General features: G+C 28.8%; 1 protein-coding gene across 2 annotated transcripts in view; it reads left to right on the forward strand.

Annotated features, from left to right (window-relative positions):
• LOC100209427 (sperm microtubule associated protein 2-like) overlaps window positions 1–22,235 on the forward strand; it is a 43,524-nt gene that overhangs the window by 15,529 nt on the left and 5,760 nt on the right. For both annotated transcript variants that reach the window (XM_065792789.1, XM_065792790.1), the window contains one exon: window positions 16,166–16,303. In XM_065792789.1, the coding sequence (XP_065648861.1) occupies window positions 16,166–16,303 (138 nt within the window). The remainder of the gene's footprint in view (window positions 1–16,165; window positions 16,304–22,235) is intronic.

The following is a 22,235-nucleotide window of genomic DNA, read 5'->3' on the forward strand; positions in this document are numbered from 1 at the left end:
TAAGATAAAAAAAAGATGAGCAAAAGTATTACCGCACTTATAATCTTTTGAAGGTACTAAGAAAATTCCATATTTTTATGGCCACCTTTTTTTGGCCACTGTTTTTAAGGCATGCCAAGACTCTATGTGGCATGGAATTTATATGTTTTTTAATTAAATTTTGTGACACAATATTCCACAACGCTTGCATTTGAGTCTTGAGCTGCACCAAGTTTATGGGCTTGTTTTTTTGTAATTTGCAGTCCATACAACTCCAAAGATTCTCATTAGATTGAAATCAGCTGAGCGAGTGGGTCAAGGCATCAGACTCAATTGTTTTTCCTCTATTTATTGTTTGATTGAGTTTTGGTGAAATTCCCAAGTGGAGTCAGTTTAGAAAATGTCCATTAAAGGCTGTAAATAATCTTCTAATATCTCTCTATACTGATGTTGATTGAGGCAATCAGTGTAAAGATTCGCCAGGCCAGGGCTAGAGTGATGCAGTCCAAAATTCCAAATAAGCTTCTTCCTCCTTGAATTCTTGACATGATAAAACAAAAATAAAGTCAAAGTTTGACTCATTCAAGAAAATTTCTTTTCTCTATTGCTCTACAGTCCATGCAGCTTTTTCTTTGCACCATTTTTTTTGCTTGAGATGCTTTGCTTGAGATGTCTTTGATGCTTAGTAGAGGCTTCTTTGTTGCAAGGTACAAATTGAGTTGTTATTTCTTTATCAGCTGGCTAATTATTAATCAGCTCACTTAGTGTGCATCCATTTTTCTTTTCAGGTCTGAGGTAATTTCAGCTATGCTCATGTTCAGGTTGTGTCTAGCGAGCATAAATGCTTTACTTTTGTCCCTTTCTTACATTTTTTTAGGATGACCTGAGGGTCATTCCATATGAAATAATCCAGACCATGAAACCCTCAGATTTTGTTCATTTTTACCTCACTTGCAGTCCATATTAAAAAATCAATAACTGCAAAAATTTTCCTTAAAAATACACATGGGTTCTAAAGATATCGTCAGTTAAAATAATACTGACTCAGCGTTTTAGTGATTATCTGAAACGACTACAAAGCAACTTTGACATATAGTACCTTCATTATGGCTTGGGGAAATTTTCTAAAATTTGGTACCCCAATAGATTTTTACTTGTGGAGTTCAAAAATAGCACCCTAAAGAATCTATTGTTTCAGAAAATGCCTCATTTATCCAATTTTGTTCAAAATTATTGACTTGTAAATTCATGATTTTTGAAGGTAAAACGCAGACTGTGGCCCAAAATTCCAAATAAAAAGTTTAATTGTATATCATTATTTTATCTTCGGTCTACTGAAAAAAGTTTGATTCATCAATTCAGTGGCAGATCCAGGTCATTGTCCTAGGGGGGATGGGGGTAATTTGACCAACAAAAAAAAAATCCGCTTTTTTTTTCTTCAGATAAACCACTTTTTTTATTTGATTATTAAGAATATTTTTTGAAAAGTTTGCTAATAAATATATTGAATGTACCTCTATATAAATATCTTGAAAAAATCAAACATTGAAAATAAATATTTAGTCTGTTATAAGGGATGGGTTTATATCCCCGAGGGCCCTAGGCAGAAAAAATTTTGGAAGCCCTTAACACTCCTAAATACCACAATTTTTTTTCCACAATACCTCATTAAAAAATTGAGCTCGCTAAAATCATGGTGCACAGGCTGCAATGTTGTCTGCCTATAGGTAATTCTGGCCTTGTCTGTAATGTGGAACAAAAGACAAAATAATATCTTTAGTATATTCTTTTTTTTAATAAAGACTTTTATAAATTTAACAAACTACAATATAAAATTGAGCTTTCTGGTTTTCGAAGATGCAAAACTATCAATAATCTTTTTGACATTTATGATGCAATCTCTATGGATATGCATTGTAGCTAATCCATTTAATCATTCTTGTCCTATATTAGATCTTAACCAAGTTTTAAATCTTTTTAAAACCGAGAAACTCTGTTCTCCTGAAGCATCAGAAACAGGAAGGGTGAAAAACAGTTGCAAAGTACATTTAATTAAAGGGAAGACATTACCATTACATTGCTTGTATGCTTCCAGTGCACATTCAGGCAGGTTTTGTTGCTTCTTGATTGCCTTTTTCCCTTTTAGCTCCCAAAACTCAAATTCTGAAGAAACTTTTATTAATTGGATATTCTCATTAACAGTATTTACGTTGGGCAGCCCTTTCATAAAACTCAGTATATTAGTTATGGATACTGTTAACTCTGCCTTTGTTTTATTTAATAAATTTCTAGGTATTGCTACATTTAATTTAAAAGAGTTCAAATTTTCATCAGAAAATCTGAACTGTAAATCTAGAAGTATGCTATCAAGTAACGGTAAATAAACATTGACTCTATAGTAAGTTAGAGGATCATTGGCATTGAGGTTTGCGCGATTAGTTTGTTTTTCTGTATTTCGTGGAATCTTGATTTTTAAACCAAAGTCTTCTAGTAACTTTGATGCAGTCATAAATATAGCATTAAAGTTTTCTTTATTCTGTCATCTTTTATTTAATATCTTTATGGTATGTTTAAGAATAGTTTTTGCATATTCTTTATCCAATAATTTTTTTGAAAAGCCTCACTTAAAGAGACTGTGGTATTTAACACATTGGCTAATGAACAAAGTGTTAAGACATGTACCAGAAAAAATCTGCGCAGACATTTTAAAGGATATTTTTTTAACTATTGTATTTCAATATTGAATGTTATATATATTTTGAAAGTACATATATTATGGTTCTAAAATTTCGCTTAAGAAAGTTTGTAAAGTTATGTACATGAGAACACACGCACTTTTACACTCGACATCAGCTTTTGCACGGTTTTCGACTGGACTTTCTTGGTAGCTCTAATCCATTTATTTTTGAAATCTTTAATGTTTCTGGCTTCTTTTACATTGAACCTTAGTTTTCTTTTGACAAGAGCCCAGTATCTTTCGATAGGACGTAGTTCGGGACAATTTGGTGGATTGCAGTATTTTTCAACGAAATCTACTTTATGTTCTCTAAGCTATTTTAAAGTTGTCCCAGAGTAGTGGCATGATGCTTAATTAGGCCAAAAAAACGGGTTACCCATGTGTGTTCTTAAAAACAGCAAAAGACATATCTTGAGGCATTCTTTTATGTATATTTTGGTGTTAATTGTTCCCGTAGTCACAAAACAAGAGCTTCTTTCACCACATTCACAAATTGCTTGCCAAACTATGAATCTTTTAGCAAATTTTTGCATTCCAATGCATTTATAATTGGAATTCAGTTTCTTGCCATAAATTGCTGAGTAATATTGGTGTCCTGAAAGAGATCGGAAATATGGAGCACAAGTTTCATTTTCAATAATCAAACAAGATTTTTTGACACATAATTTTTTAAAGAGCAGCTTTGAACAACGAATTGCAACATTTTTTTGCTTTTCTTCACGGCAAGGAACTTTTTTCTTTTTGTAGGATTTATAACCACAATTTCTCTTCACTCTTTGTATAGTGGAAACACTTGTTTTGAATTTATTCGCTAAAGTTCAAACAGAAATCTCCGGTTTTCTGTCTAAGGCATCTTTCACTTTTTTACCAAGATCTTGTCTAACAAAACATTTTTTTCTTCCACTTCCTGATTTCCTTTTGATTGTACCAGTGTCCTGAAATTGTTTCACAACGCTCTGCAACCATTTTTTGTTCTCAAAGCAACCTGCAACCTTTAGAAATTGTTTTGCTTGATACACCAGGATTTTCAACGAGAAAATGCAAAAAATTTTCTCGCTTCTCATCTTGATTTGATGACATTTTATTAAAACTAATTGTTTAAATAACAGAGTTGTTTAAATTTTTAAAAATCACACTAATACAATGACATATAAAACAATTAGCTATTTAAAATGATGCACGGTTTCCTTAAGCACCACATCAGAACACGCGCAGATTTTTTCTGGTACATGTCTTATTACAAATAAGGGCTCAGATATTGCATTTTTTAGTAATGCGGCCTTTGTTGAAGAATCTCATTCATTCCACTGAGATATCAAACCAAGTGTTTCTACTATATTTATTAAACAAGATTTAAAACTTAACACAGAATCATGCCGTTCAATCCATCTCGTTTCTCATAAGCTTGTAAGCATTCCCTTATTTATATATTTAAAAACGTTACTTCTCTTCGGCGAAGCTTTAAAAAATGATATTACTTCTTTCATTGTGCCAATTGTATTTCTTACAGCTCGCACAGATGAACATTTGGAAATTGATAAGTTTAAAGCATGGTTGTGACATGGACTTTTTATTGTGTTTTGTAGGATCTTCTGTAATTTCGTGACTGCTCCATTGTTTTCACCTAACATAAGGCTGCATCCATCAGTATCTATACCAACACAATCCTTTAAATTGAAGCCAAATTTTGTCAATGTGTTTGCAACTGTGTTTGCTAGCAATTCTCCAGTTAATACAGGTTCATAAGTAAAATCAGAATAATTTTAAATATGGCAGTTTACAAAACCAATAAAATCTTCACAGATTTCATAGGTATTAACATCAATATATCTTAATACGACTGTCATTTGAGAACTATGACTAGCATCTATTGTTTCATCAAGTATAACGCTATAAAATTTTCCTTAAAAAATTCTTGTTTTAATTAATTTGATTTTAATTAATTTAATTTTGTTTTTAATTTAAATTTGATTTTAATTTGATTTTTAATTTAAATTTGATTTTAATTTAATTTAATTTAATTTAGATTTGATTTTTAATTTAAATTTGATTTTAATTAATTTAATCTTGTTTTAATTAATTTAATTTAATTAATTTAATGAATTTGTTGAGCACATAATTCAATTTCATTTTGAATACTTTTACTTATGTATGTTGCTTTAGAATTACAGTTATTTAAATGGTTTTTTAAAATATTGTCCCCAGCGCTCACTCGAAAACGAAGCGATTCCCGAAGATTGCCATCATTAATTACTGAAGAGTTTTGATTTATTTCAAAGATCTGCCCATCATCGCAATGACCTCGCAGAGCAATATTCCTACGACCAAAAGATATTATAGATTCAATTATAGGCTTTAACTGTTATCGATTTTCTTTAGCCTGTTTAAGTCTTCCTTCGTTAACTAAATTACATACATCTGTAGATGGACATTCATATGTTCTGATGAAATCTGATGCTGCCAACATAGCAACTTTGTGATACGCATTGCAATCATGTAATTGTAAGTCTCCATTCTTACCCAAAAGCTTTCAATAACTTTTAAGAGGTAAAGTAATTAGCTTGAGTAAAAAAAAGTTGGGGGAATGCACTTGACGTGTATTCCCCCAACTTTTGCAAAAAGAAAACAATACTTACAAAAAATTCCATAAAGGCATTCTGAAATCATTATCCACGGAAATTTGTGTATATGTTTCTCAGACAAAAAGTAATTAACATTCTTACCCTTCTTTAAATGCACAGAATATGGATATTTACAATTTGGACCAGGAAACCAATTGCATTTCAATATTCGGTATTTATTTTGTTCAATTACCTGATATGTTAAAAATGCCTCAATGTCTATAGGCAAACAGCTATCATCTTTTGTCATGGGTATTGAATCTTCTTTATTAATTTCTGCGTTAGTTTTACTTGTAAAATTAGCAGCTTCCGTACCTAGTTCAGGTTCTTGAGAGAAAGGATTAAGTTTGATTGTAATTTGATTGTTTTCAGCCCTGCTAATAAGTGCGCAATTAAATCGTTTAGATGATGACACCAAAGATAAAGGCAAAACGATAGGACCGCCATGGTCTTGTATTGGTAGAATTTTAATTCTTTTGACAAAACAGTCATCTAAAGAGCTTGTCCTCTTTACCTTGTTGGTTGTTGTAGCTAATAAAAATAAATTCATTAAAAGTAGTAAAAATTATTTGTCATTTATTTATTTAAAATAGTAATAAACACACTTTTGTTTTCTAAATAAGAAACTAGTTCATAAGAAATTCATTCAGTTACTATTTAAAAAAAAATTCTTTGTATCTCACTTAAATACAACTTGAAGTGTAAATAAGTGTAATATAAATTGAAGTGTTGCTTTAATTGTTGAAAAATAACTACTTTTTACTTTTTTTATTTTTTAAAAAATAGATGTTTCGAAACTTTTATCGTTTTTCTTCGATTTAATTCGCTGCAGAATAATCTTTTGTATTTTGTTTTTTCTTTTACAAATTTTTCAATAATATTTTGAAGTTTGACATTTCTTAGGGGGTAGTTACCCCTCCTCCCCCCCTCCTTTGTACTTGCCACTGCATCAATTGTCTCTCTAATACTTGATCAAAATTTGCTTTTAAAAATTGTCTTTTTAGAAAAATTTTGTAACAAAAGCAATTGAAATATTTTTTAAAACATTTATTTGAATAAAACATTAAATAGTGTTATTTAATGACTAGTGTAGGACGTTTATAGTCATGGGCCAAGAGAGGGCCTCTGACCAACTCCGCCTCCCCCCCTCCCCCCCCATCTCCATGAATTTTTTTTTAATAATTTTTTTTTTTATGCATATAATGATATAATAATATTATTAAAATAAAATAATATTATTAATTATTAAAATTAAAATTAAAATCTTAAAAAAATTAAAAAATTTTTTTTTTGTTTTAGTTTAAGTTTGAAACAACTTATTTTCATTATTTACTTCTTATTTCAAATTAACCACTCATAACTAAGATCTTTTCACGATTTTAAAAATCATAAATTTCAAAACCAAAGATATTGAAATTTTTTTTAAACGTTTTAACAATCAATATCTTTATGGTATTATTTAGTAGATTAGTACTAATATAGTCATTGACATAATAAGGTGGACAGTAGGATTTATTTAAACCCCCCTTCTTTTCAGCCTTCCATTCAAGGATTTGAAAAACAAAAAAAGAAAGACAAATTCTAAATGCAAAATAGGTAAATAAAATTACAACAAAATTATTTTAAATATATATATATATTTTTTTTGTAACCAACTGCTTATATTCTCCAAATCTAAATCAGATATGTTGTATGTACGACCTGATATTGTTGTGGGTGTAAAAATTAGACATATAACTTCAGAATTGAGCACCCAACACTCGTCATTTCTCATTGGCCAAAAGAAGTTTTTACCTGCTCCATGTGGATGCATGAATCTGACTTTTACATCAAGCTCATTTACATCTTCAGCAATCCCTACCCACCAAAATCATGCAATATAATCCAATAAAAACATGCAATATAATCCATTTTTTAAATGTTTAATGAAATCTCTTTGTTATGTTTGCTTTTTAGAATGATATTAAATATTTCAATACATGTATCAATACTTGTTTTTTTATAACTTATAGTGTTGGAAGCAATTGGAATAAAATGATGATACATCCTTGTGCCAGGAAATGTTCATCCACCTAAATATCTTTTTTCTAGTTGTGCTCGTGTTTGATCGATGTCATCTTTAGAAAATAATTTAAAACAAATTCCATTTATCTTGACTTTTCAAAAGGAGTACATTAAATAACCATCTAAAATCTGTCCAGTAGTTATTTGTTTTAGACTTTCTTGACATACAACTCATTAAACAGTCCCACCAATACCATCAAAGGGGGAATTAATATGACTGGTACCAAAAAATACCCATTCAGCATTTAAATCAAAGTCTTTACTGTGATGACAAAGATTGATAAAGTTTTAAAAATTTTTAAATTGTGCTGCACAACCATTGGAAAAGTATTTCACACTTGATACATCAGGTAGATTTTCTTTGATATATCTAGTTATATCTTCCTGAGTCTTGTAAATAAATCCTATGTCATGATCAACATCTTCTGAAAGGTAACAAAAAGATTTGTGCTTGAGAACTTTTTTCTCTATAAAATAAATTACAATTGTAAAAAGTGAACATTGACTTTTGCTCCAGTGATAACTTTGAACCTCATCCTAAACAATATATTGTTAATTTTCAGCAAAATTTCCTAAAATTAAGCATTCGTTTTGGTTAAGATTTTCTTTACAGTTTTTCAAGTATCTACTTTGTGTTTTTGTAATATATGAATGAGTGGTAAGGTTGTCGATGCTGTCACTTAATAAATCATTAAATTAATCTAGTGGCAATGATTGTAATAGTAGTGTTGTATGATCAGTACTCTGCCATTGCTCGAATGCTACATCTTCTTTGAGCTCATGGTCCATAAACTTTTTTTTTTTTTTTGTTAATTCACCATCCCAAAGCCGATAAGGCCACTACAGATGAGGAGGCTACTTGTGGTTGTAACCCTCTCTCAACTCTATAACTCCGAAACACGAACCTTGACAAACAAGGTCGCTGCGCGGAGAAACAAGTTGAGCGCGGTACTATTAGGGCGCGGTACTAGGGCATTGGTTACATCAATACAACATACATTCTGCATTTTCAAGCAAACAAACAATCAATCCCATGAAATCTTTATAACTTTTATTCCACCTAATGGCACCAATGAGAAATTTTGTATTTTGGTGATGTATGCGTACACATACATTATGAGTACTTGATGCATTAGTTGTAATGCACGATTTAGGTTTAAGAGTACAAAACTTTGACAAACTGACTTTGACGTTACAGTAGTCTTTTTTAAGTGCAGTTCATTAAGATGAGTAGCAATAATCTTTTTTAAACATGTTGGTTTTTCTTAACACTTACAAAATCTTTTTTTCCTGGCATCATTCTCAAAAATTCATCACTTTGATAAAAGTTTATCACCAAATTAACTGTTTTTTTCGGCAATGCATTAAAATGTCTAGATCATGGTCATTGTTGATGTTTTTGTTTGAAATGGGGCTTTTTATTTCTGTTGTTAAAAAGTTTTTTTAATGTTATATGCTAATGAGACCATTTTTGCAACTCTGTCAATAATGTTCTCAAACTTTTGTTTTGCTGCAGGCAAATTGCTGTGTTTTGAAAGACTTTTTAGTTTGACTGGTGAAATTCCAAACAATTCTATAGTTGTATCTAACTTAATTTTTTTTTCAATTTTTGGTTCCCATTCCTCCTGTAAATTTAAATCTTTATCTGTTTCTACTGCTTTTTTCTAACATTTACTGCAGAATTTCCAACCTGGGGTTAGATAAACATTGTTTTGTTGCAAAAATTTCGCTAAGTCTAGGGAAATCTTTATATTACCTAAGAAACAAATTTTTAAAATTTTTAAAATTACTGAAAATATAAAATTTTTTATAAATAATAAAATGTTTATCTTTTAATTTCCATATCAATTCTGTTGTAATTAATGTTAGATTACATTTTATAGCAATTTTTTTACTTTCCTTGTGTATTCTAAAAGGATTGCAACACTGTGTAATTTTTCTCTTAAAATATATTCCATAGAATTGCTCATGATAACAACATATAATTCTTATTGAACAATATTTTTCCTTTAAATTTGCTATCCATTTCTTCGTGTTTTTTGCAAGAAAGATCTTTGGATTAAGCAAACCTTGTTTTCTAGAAAATCCAGCTTTGTGGCAATGAATGTTATGACTTTTTTCAATGTCATATTTCTACATATTAAATGCAGTGTCTCAAAAAATTATCCGACCAAACATTTTTAAAAATATTTTCCCTAAAAAAGTGCTTTATTTTTGTAAATTTAGACTTTTTTGGTAAACTCAAGAATAATAAAAATAAAAGAATATGTTTTTAAATAGATTTTATTTATTTTAATGTAAATTATGAATCACAAAATTTTCAGTCTTAAAATAAAGGTTCTTAGGTCGTTTTTTTATTGTCAAAAAAATATTCGATCAAACACATTATTTTTTTATAATAAATTATTGTATAACAAAACAATTTTTAATACTTTGTTGGGCCTCCCTTTGCTTGGATTACAACTTCTAGACGTCTAGGCATTGATTCGATTAAAGATTTTGTTTCTTCTGGTTGAATCTTTTCCCAGGCTTCTTCAATTGCCACTTTGAGGTTATCTTTTTTGGAAAATGACTTTTTTGGAAAATGAATGATCCAATTTTTCGGTCTAAAATTTCCCACAAATGTTCAATGGGATTAAGGTCTGTTGGTTGTGCGGTCCATTCCAAAACCTCAACATTATTTTCAGCAAACCACTCCTTGGTTTTAGTGGCACTATGCTTGGGATTGTTATCTTGCTGAAATCAGATCCTAGCCTAAGTTTTCGAGCAGATGACTTCAAATTTTGCTTTAATATGTTTCTGTATTGCACCTGATCCATTATAGTATCAATAAATTGGAGTTTTCCAACAACCTTTCAAGCCATTGAACCCCATACCATCATGTTACTGCTACCATACTTAACAGCTCTGTATTGCACCTGATCCATTATAGTATCAATAAATTGGAGTTTTCCAACAACCTTTCAAGCCATTGAACCCCATACCATCATGTTACCGCTACCATACTTAACAGCTCCTCTCATGCAGCTTAATTTGCAGGCTTCTCCGGCTTTTCTCCAAACTTTTTGGGCTCCATCAGATGACTTTAAGTTGAATTTCGATTTTTCGCTCCACAGGATCTTTTTCCAGAAACTTAACAGCATGTTTTTGAACTTCTTAGTAAACTCCAACCTTTTTTTTATGTGTTTCTTACTCAAATATGGTTTATTATATACAAGTCGTCCTTGAAATCCCTGGTCTCGGATATGATTTCTGATTGTCTGATGGGATAATTTGATTCCATAATTCAGCTTGCTCAACCAGTTTTCGAGCAGAAATGAAGCAATTTTTCTTAACTTGTATAATTAAGTTTCTATCAAAACTCTTAGAAGTCTTTTTTTGCGACCCTGTCCTTCTTTTGTGGCTGTTGTTGCGATCAAATTATACTTCATCATTATGTCAGATACTCTATTATGAGGAAATCCAGTCTCTTGCTGCACCTGACGATAGGTTTTACCCTAATTGACTAGATCAACAGCTAAATTTCTCTGAGAAACAGTCCTGTGACGTTTGCCTCCAAACATTTTACTTAAAACAACATGAAACCTTTTTTTATACAAAACTTTTTTTTTTACTACAAAAAAACTGTTTTTTGTTATGCAATTTCATTATTTGTATAAAAATTTGCTAAAATATTTCCACAAATTTCACATAAAATTAATTAAACTTATCTAAATATTGCTTGGTTGGATAAATTTTTTTACAAGCTTATTCAATACTAAGTTTCTTTTAGGACAAATAAACCAACTGAAGCATAAATCAAAAAATATGAACGCTAAATAACATACTATTCCCAATAGAATTAAAATGACAGACCAAGTAAGCATTGCTATTCATTGTTTTTAGTATAATTTAGAGCATAAATATTTTTTTTTGGGAAAAACTTGTTTGGTCGGATAATTTTTTGAGACACTGTATGTTTATTATTTATAATATTACCTGCCAAAAAAATACAAAAACAATAAAATTCACAATCATTCTTTAAGAAAATGCAAACAAGTACAACCTTTAAAAAAAAAAAAAAAAAACTTTTGCTTGTTTTTGATATAATAAGAGGTAAAGATTTACCGATTTGAATTGAAATAATGAAAAAAAATTGTTTCTCAAACTTGAGCTTAAAAAAAAATGTTTTTTAAATTGAATTTTAATAATTATTTATTATTATATCATTTTATGCATTAAAAAAAAAAAAAAAAAAAAATCCAGGAAAGTTGGAGAGGCGGGGGGGGGGGGAGCTGGTAAGAAACCCGCAGGCCGTCCCTTGGCCCATAACTATAAACGTCCTACACTAGTTAATAAATAACACTATTTGATGTTTTATTCAAATAAATGTTTTAAAAAATATTTCAGTTGCTTTTGTTACAAAATTTAAATTTTTCTAAAAAGACAATTTTTAAACGCAAATTTTGATCAAGTATTAGAGAGACAATTGATGAATCTAATTTTTTTCAGTAGACCGAAGATAAAATAATGATATACAATTAAACTTTTTATTTGGAATTTTGGGCCACAGTCTTCATTTTACCTCCAAAAATCATGAATTTACAAGTCAATAATTTTGAACAAAATTAGATAAATGAGGCATTTCCTGAAACAATAGAGTCTTTAGGGTGCTATTTTTGAATTCTACAAGTAAAAATCTAATGGGGTATCAAATTTTAGGAAATTTCCCCAAGCCATTATGATGGTACTATATGACAAAGTTGCTTTGTAGTCGTTTCAGATAATTACTAAAATGCTGAATCAGCATTATTTTAACTGACGATATCTTTGGAACCCATGTGTATTTTTAAATAAAATTTTTGCAGTTATTGATTTTTTAATATGGACTGCAAGTGAGGTAGAAATTAACAAATTCTGAGACGTAAGGGTGTCAAAAATGTTTTTTTTTTATGATTTCATATGGGATTACCCCAGAACAACTTAGTCTTTAATTGTGTCAAACTCATTATAGTTTTTGAGCGTTGTTCTAGAGCTGTATTTGGTGATCTCAAGCCGACGTCCAAGTTTTTGATTGCCGAGATCACTTTTTTTCAGTTGTATGCTCTTTAAACCCATATTTTTGTTGTTGCAATTTCGAAATTTTAACTAACTGATTTTTGTCACTTCAATTTATACTAATTATATTTTTTATTGACTTTTTTATTGATTTTTATTGAGTATTATTAATCAGTAGATAGTAATTAATAAAAATCCAATAAAAAGAGTACAAAAAATTATTTCTCAAAGAAGTTAAACGAGTGTGCAAATACTTTTTAAATAAGTACATTAATACTTTTGCGCAGTTATTTTCACTTATTTTTTCAAAGTAGTAATTAAACTCCTAATTAATTCATTGAAATAAAAAACAGGTTGACAATTATTTGATATAATTATTTTATTTGGTCTCAACTTTTATTTAAAAAGGAAAAAATGAGAAATGTATATATATATATATATATATATATATATATATATATATATATATATATATATATATATATATATATATATATATATATATATATATATATATATATATATATATATATATATATATATATATATATATATATATGTATATGTATATATATAACAGAGTTAAAAAACAACATTTTGAAAAATTGTGTACTGAGACCCCCTAACTGTGTTTTATGTAATGAATTAACACTATATATATAAATAACAAATAAGAAGTGAAATTATACAAAAAGTTCAAAAATAATAATCGTTTTACAAAACAATTTTTATTATATTAAAAATTGCCAAAAAAAACTTGTAAAAATGCACTTTTTGAATTTTTAGCTGAAAAAACAATAGTTTTTAAGCACTCATTTCTAAAATAAAAATTTATATATAAAACAATTATTATTTTTTAAATTTTTTGTTTAATTTTGCTTTCTTTAAGTACTAGGTTAACCTATTTTTGAAACACTTTTTTTTCTAAAATATAAGGGACCCAATAAATAATAAATGGTCTAGCGGCACTTCTAAATCAAATATTTAGCTAAAAATTTTTTAAACTTGGTGTTATTTCAATATTCAAAATGCCTTTAGGGGGTCCCAGTCCACAATTTTTTAAAATAATGTTTTTTAAGGTCAAGTATATATATATATATATATATATATATATATATATATATATATATATATATATATATATATATATATATATATATATATATATATATATATATATATATACACACACATATATATATATTTATGTATATATATATATATATTTATATATATATATATGTGTATATATATATATATGTATATATATATATATATATATATATATATATATATATATGTATATATATATATTTGTATATAAACATATATGTATATATATATGTGTATATATATATGTGTATATATATATATGTATATATATATATATGTATATATATATATATGTATATATACATATATATATATGTATATATATATATATATATATATATATATATATATATATATATATATATATATATATATATATATATATATATATGTATATGTATATATATATCAACCCTCGGAATTAGGGTCGGCATTCGGCAATGCTGACCTAACTGCCGACCTAAAAGTGTTTGTAACCTTTGTATTAAATTTTTTTTTGCCGACCTCTAGAAGATTGAGGTCGGCAAATTATTGCCGGCCTCATTTTTCCTAATTCCGACATATATGCATACATACATATATACATACATACATACATACATACATACATACATACATACATACATACATACATACATACATACATACATACATACAGAGATATACCTAAGGTAAATTGCACCTGCACGAAATACCTCTCCTGTTCTCCTCTCCAACAATAGATTTTTTATGTTTTATTTTCTAAAAATACTACTTTAAAATTCGAAGAAAAAAGCACACAATTTAAATCTATTAATAATTTGTTGCAAGTTTATCTTTCTTGCTTTAGCTGGTGCAAATTGTTTAAATATATTATTAAAGTCAATTTCTTCAGTCATTTCTTGTTCTATGTATATATATCTATATCACTTCTGTTTCTATGTATGTTTAGCAATATTATTTGATCAACTTTGGCCCATTGAGGCTTTTAAACATAAAAGTATCAATTTTTATTTGCTTTTACAGCTGGCAATAAAATCTTCAGTTATCAGCAATGTTTACAATCCTATACGCTTATTGCGGAAAATGTTTTCATCTCCATACTAAATTATATAATTATGTAAGTGTTTAATGCTCAATATTTTTTTGTACAGTTTGTACAAAAAAATATTGAGCATTAAAAACCAAAAAATTTTCATATAGTTTCTTTTGTCCACTTCACAAGTTGAAGCTTCTCTAAATTTTTACACAACGCTCTTTCAAGTTGCTTGTATTGGCTTTAAAACGTAACCATTCTGTATCAAGAAGAAATTCTAATTTTCAGGAAATTAGAGTTTCTTTCTAGTAGAATCATTTGTTTTCAGGAAATTAATTTTCATTAATTTCCTGAAAACAAATGATTCTACTTTTTACGTCACTAAATAAATGGCTGATTGTCACTTTTATTGATAAATCAGCATCTGATGATTTGTCATTTAATGACTATTTCGGAGCTGAACACGTTGCTGCAGTAGTTGTTGCTTCCAAATTAGTTTCTCCTAATTGAACTGTCTGGCATTACAATAGAAAGCTCAAGCCAGCACAAGCTGCAATGCCATACTTGTAAATCTTTTTAACAATTTTAATTTTGTCATTCTCTTTTGTTACTTAAAACTATTCAATAAGTTTCTATTTTTTTAAAAAGATGATATGAATTTAGAATACACTCTAAGAAGACTAATAACATTAAAAAATCAAGATTGTATGTAGCAATAATAATTTAAACATGTAACTAACTTGCCTCTACTTCAGCTTCAAATTGTTGTTTGCATGAAATTTTTGTGAGGATTAGACAAGCTTTAAGTCAAGATTCTACATTTATTTAAGTTCCATAAAATTGTTTAAGTATGTGACCATATTGTTTTGAAATAAGTTGATTTAAAAAGTCACATTCCTCCCTCTATTTCTGTAAATCTAAAAAACTTTTTATTAAAATGAAGAAAAACATGTTAAGGACACTTCAGTTGGGAATCAGTTGAAGCTTCTCATACAAAATTATAATTTATTTCTCATATAAATTTAATTTATTTCACTGGAAAAGATAAAAAAGAAAGCATTCAAGCTCAGACTTTTAAATCAACTTCTTAAGTATATGATTGATTACAACACCAGGAAAATCTAAAGAACATACTGCACCACTGCAAAAGTATAATTTTTTTTTTAAAAAGTTGTTAAAATATTTGTCTCTAGGCTATTGAAAAAGGTTTTATACATAATTTTGTTTTGCTAAATTTATTATGCCATATAAATGAATTTTTATCGCTTAAATGAATAAATAAATATCTTGTGAAATATGTTTTGAAAAATTAAAAGAAAATAACAATAGTTGTTTTATTCATTTTGAATTTTTTTCTTTTTAATTGAGTTGCAAAATGCAATAGCATTCAAAAGTTTTTAAATAGGGAAAATTAGGTTGTACATACATACATACATACATACATACATACATACATACATACATACATACATACATACATACATACATACATACATACATACATACATACATACATACATACATACATACATACACATATACATACATACATATATGGAATTATTTGTTTATTGATACTTATAAGTTGTTTATTTAAAGAGACTACTTTGCTTATTCTTGCGGAAGATCTTCTGTCATCTGGCAAGTTCAACCTAGTGCCATGAAAGCAAATGCTTCAAAACGCATCGAAGAATTATCCAGACCAAAGAGTGTACCTTCAGGATATGAAGAGGATAGGTAAAATGATGATTATGTTAAATAATATTTTATGTTAGGATTCGCTAAGTTTGCTTTTTTTTAATTGTGTTTGCCAGTTTTCCACTCTTGTTTCCATTCTCTACCTCAATATTGCAGCTGGTTTTTCTAATGATGCTCTTTCTTTTTTTAAAAATGTATTGTTAAGACTTTATATAGTTGTGGTTGCAAAATTATTATATTTCTCTAAAGATTTTTTAAGCATTGTTTGATTTTTCCCACCTTTACCCTAGTTAATTACAAAAATGCCATCAAGTAAAACACTAGTACCTTTAAACATAAACCTTGATCTATAAAAAGCAATTGAATAACATAAAACATGTAAATGAATTATATGACTGAAAACATACAACTCAATTAAATAATTAAAAACTGAATTAAAAACAAAAGCTTAAACACCAAGTTTTAATTTTATGCATTTTAGTTTTTCATTATTAAACTTATTGTTGAAATTAAAAGCAGCTAAAATATACTGTTTTGAAAATTTGAAAACTTATCAAATGAAGATTTTCATATTGTGAGGAGTCACTCCTGTTTTTATCCTTTACATGTAAGAGATGAAAATGTGGTGATCTGACTGATGGTTGCTGTATTTAAATTAAGGTTTTTAAAATCAACAATTTTTTTGACATACTAAAACATATAGACTTTTGGTGTGCCACAATATTGAGTCAAAATTAAGGTTTTCTAAAGTGCTCAATTTTCACAGCAAAGTTATTATTTAGTGTCATTTCAAAACAAGTTTAAACAACTTTTCAAAACTTCTGAAAAGTGCTTTAAATCAAAATTCTAAAAAAAAACAGAGGGCTTTTCTACCATGTGTGCACAAAGTATTAGTTTTCGGTTACATGAAATGGCATTAGATACAGACTCAATCTGAGTCATAAACCAGATTTGCTTGAATAAGTTGTAATTTTCGATAAGATTTTAAGAGGCTGCAGCAATAATCTGGTGCTGTTTTGTGCAATTTTTTCTTTTAAACCATTTTGAACTTTGATTTGAAGTTTAGTTGTATTTTTAGTTGTATTTTGTGACTTTGAAATTTTGTTTAAAATTGGTGCCAACTTAATCACTCTAGCATTTGAAACACTTGTCTTAAACGGAGTTTTAACAAGATCTTAGATAGTAATGCAAGTCTTTTTTAAAAGCTGCTGTGCGCTTGATCTGGAGTTACATATGTTAAGTAAAAAATCTTTTAAAAAAGAAAAAAATGATGAAAATTACCTACATGTTTTACTATATTTACCTCCTAAAGACCAAAATCAATATATATAACCAATGGGGTCACTCTTTTTTATTTCAATTGTTGTTATACCCTTCTCTCAAGCCTATAACTCCAAACATGAATTTTGACAAACAACCTGCACTTAGAAATAAATTGAGCACAGTTCTTGTGTGTACATATTGTTTACAAAGCAAGCACTTTTTTACTACACCACTACCAAATATTTTTTGATATGATGTTGAATTTTTTTTCTTCTTAGAATTGTTTTGTGGGGTTTTTAGATTCATAAATTTTAATAACTTTCTGTTTAACTGTACCTTCCAAAGGTTTTTCCTTTTTACCCTCAGGTCTACAAGTATGCCTTATTAATGAGATTATATATTATGTTGTCAAGAAATCAATAACAAACAATACATTATACTTTGATGCTAAATCATTTATTAATGAAAAGCCATACTGTACAAACACGTCATTTCATTCTCTCTCTGCTGTATTAACAGCATTTATATAAAATAGTAAGTTTACACAGATGTATATGGTTCACTAGCCTATGGGCCATAGCCCATGTTTGGGCTATGGCCCATAGGTTGAAAATCCCTACTCTTATGATTATTTTTTTACATTGCACATTGTACAATGTAAAAAAAAAATTATCTAAGTAGAATATAAATTTTCTAAATTTCAATATATACACAACTACAGTCTAGTTCCCAACATCCTAAGAGCCAAAAGATCTGGCTATACTACTTAATATTCCTACGACAGCCTTCTTGATATTTTTATTTGATTGCCTTTGTCGTCTGCTTCTTTGATTTTGTCTTGCTTTTTGGAATACTTTTCAGTGAAATTAATTTTCAAAAAAATTGTTTTCCTTTGAAATCATGTTGCAAAATTTTCATGTAATGATGGAATGATCTTCTCATGTAATGATGGAAAACTGAGATTTTAATACTAATATTGATTTTAGTGTAAAAACAGATAATTGATTTTTTTTTATTGGTCCACAACAATTCATTTGGGAAAAAAATTCTTTCAACAGCGGTGTTACAACCAAGAAGCACCGATATAAATTTGGCAACTAGTTTTGGGACTTCAATAACATATTTTTACTTTTAAATTGGTCAAAGGATCTCTTTACCTGTTAATGGTTTTAACTAGTGTTTGATTTTATTTAACATTTTTGGTTAAATGTTTTGAACAACAAAATTTGTCAAAAAGATCGTCTTGATATCACTTGTTAGATGATTTTTTATTATAATGAATAATGTTAAATTTTTCATGTTAAAGAAAACTTATAAAGAACCTTTTAAGCTTGATTGTTAATTAAAGTAGATGTTTCACCGGGTAAATTGGCCAGTTCAAGAAATTTTATTCGTACTCTCTTTTCTATTTTTAAGTCTTTTATTGACCATTATTTGCAGTCTCCAAAAGTGGCTAGCTGATGAATAGCATGTTTGAAAGTTATTAGCTGGCCACTTTTAGTGGATGTCACTAATGGTCCACTAAGTAACCAATGAGCAAAAATTCAATGGACCACTCAAAATGTCTATATAGGTTCACTAGAAATTCACTACAAAAATGTTTGCTGGTTACTGTAATAAAATCAATTCCATTTAAATCATTTATTACTTATTCAAATGCCCTATGATAGAGAACAATTACAATAATGGCTTGAGTTTTGTTTGAGAGCATGTAATTTTTTTCTCATAGAGTTTTTTAATCATTTTTCTGTACAGTCCATGGACTGAAAGTTATAATGATTCTTTAATGAATGACAGACAAATAGACCTTTATTTGATGCATTAATTTCTTTTTCCCTCCCTTTTAATCAAAACTGAGTTTGATTTATATTTTGTACTTGATATAATGTTAATAGCATAGTTTAACAATATTAATATATGCATTGCATAATGTACAGTGTGCAGTTTCATTATCTTTATGATCATGGCTTTTTTTTATAAATCCAAATTCAGTGGTCCAAGTTTTGTTAAACGTGCATCTTTAAAAAATAAATTTTGAATTTATAATTTACATACAAAAACTTGACAAATTAAGCTTTTATTTATTGATATAATAATCTGATAAATTTATTAAATTGAATCTCAAAATGCCTGTGATTTTAGCAGTAAATTAGATATTCTTTGTTTTGTTTAGCTTAATTAATATTCTTAGCTCTTAACTTAACTAAACTTTACTATGGGACTACAACTATGAATATCAGCGCTCGGTGAACAAATGGGCATTTTTATTTGTCAAAATGCGATTTAATAAAAAAAATCAATGCTACTTTTTTCAATGCATTTCTAATAGAAAGCTTTTTTTCAAAGTACCTTAACATGCTTTTTATGTATTTTGAGAAAAATATAATTAAAAAGAAAATTAAAAGCAAAAATTCTATGTAAAACATTTTTTGAAACTAATGATTTGCATAAATTTCTTCAAATAATTTTTTAAAATTTTAAGCTTTTTTTATTATTTTTGCTTAGCTCAAAACTTAACAATGCATGTAAACTATTTAAAATATTAAATAAGTGTTAACAAAATTTTAAAGATTAGACTTTTCTCTGAGTAATTAATTTTTTAATATCAAATTATTGACTTTTTAGTATTAAGTTAGACCACCTTTAGCTTTTACGAACGTTTCAAGTCAATTTTGATTTGATTCAACTAATTTCTTCATTGTATGTGGATCAATTTGAGTTCAATCTTCTTGGAGCATGGTCTTTAACTCTTCTTTTCTTTTTAGATATTGTGTGTCAATTTTTTTTTGTCCAGGTGTTCAATTGGATTGAGATCTGGACTTTGAACTGGCCATTTAAGTAACTCAATCTGCTCATTTAAGTAACTCAATCTGTAAAAAAATCTTTTGCTTTTTATTGATGAATGCTAAGGATTGTTGTTTTATTGGAAAATGTCAGATCAGGTCAGGTTAAATTTCAAATCAGATTATCTGTCAGGTCAGGTTATCCTGCTACTGGTAACATGTAACCCTGTACAACCTACTTCATGTCCTGCTGCTTTGTAGAATACGCTTTTTAGAAGAAGCCAAATCTGACTTAAAACACCCCCTTCCTTAGGCTTTTGGTTAAGTAAGGCTAGAGATAATGTTTTGATAAAAATACTCATCATGGGCAGACATTAAATGTATCCAGCTACTATCTTGTAGAAGGCCTCCCAGGCTGTTAATCAGCTTTGCACCCCTTCTTCATCTACTAGGCTGGGGTAGATGTATTTGTAATACATTGTTTCCAGTTTAGGATGTTAAATGATGGATCTTCTTGACCCATTGCATTGGTTTTGCTTGTGTCTCTTTTTATGGCTAGGCAACTCATTCTATTATCTCCTAATGAGGGTACAGCTCTAAATCTTAGTTTTATGGTTCTGAGGCCGGCTGGTAGTCAGGTTTCCCAAACTCTGTGGTAGCTCTCAGTGAGGCTGAAAAAATATCAAAGTATTAACTATTATTCAGCTAAAAAATATCAAAGTATTAACAGTGCCATGTTTCGCATAGGTTGTGTCCCTGTTTGTACTTTTGGTGTACATTGTCAAGGCCACATTTGGAGCCCTTTGTTACTGCGTATGGTTTATTAATAGTAATGAGGCAATTGGTTAGACTTTTAGATAGTGTATTGAGTACTATCTGTGATTTAAGTCAAGTTTTTTAACAAATTTAAAAATAGATAAAGTACTAAAAATTATAAAACACAAAAAACCATTGTTATCACCAAGTTCTCTAAATCTATCATGCACTCATATTTGTGGTCTTCAAAGTAACTTTTCTTCTGTTGAGTCTTATCTTTTGGAAAGTTCATCAGACCTACTTGCTCTTTTTGAGACTAATTTAAGTTCAGCTGTCTCATCTTGTGATCTTAGTGTTGATCACTATCTTCCTTTAGTTCTTAAAGACTCCAATGCTTGTGGATTCAAACTAGGTTTGAATCCACAGACTGTTCTTTTATGTGCTTTTGTTTAGCACCACTTCACTCTATCGCCTTTCTCTTTGTTCTATATTGCTTTCGTTCATCTCAAGACTTTTTGTTCATCTCATACTCTTTTCTTTCATCTCAAGACACTCTTTTTGATGTTATTTCTGATCAAATTATTTCTCTTTATCCCTCAACTGATATTGTTGTTGTTGGTGACTTGAATGCTCATCACGCTGAATAGCTTGGCTCTCGTGTCAGTGACTCTCCAGACATTAAGGCCCACAACTTTTGCCTTTCTCAATACTTAACACAAATAGTCAACTTTCCAACTTTTCAAGCTTTTCAGACAATCTAAATCATTTACCTTCTCTACTTGACTTATGTCTTGTTTCTAATCCTATTTAGTGCTCAGTTTCTCCACATTCACTCTTAGGTGCTTCAGAGCCATTCTCCTCATTCACCCTTTGGTGCTTCACGGTTTGATTTCTCTAAAACTATTATTTCATTCTTCTTTATCATAAGAATCCCCCTATCATTGTACCTCTTACAACTGCCTTAAAGCTGACTGGGATTCTTTCCACGATTTTCTTAGTGATGGCCCTTGGGTAGAAATCTTTCGTCTTCCTGCTAACAAATGTGCTTCTTATGTAACTTTTTGGATTCAGGCTAGCATAGAATCTTTTATTCCCTCTCGACAATTCCAAGGCAAACCTCACTCTTCTTCATGGTGCTGTTTTCTCCATTTCCTCTCATTGTGATGCTG

This window comes from Hydra vulgaris, chromosome 03 (assembly GCF_038396675.1).
Source record: "Hydra vulgaris chromosome 03, alternate assembly HydraT2T_AEP".
In the NCBI taxonomy this organism is placed as follows: Eukaryota; Metazoa; Cnidaria; class Hydrozoa; order Anthoathecata; family Hydridae; genus Hydra; species Hydra vulgaris.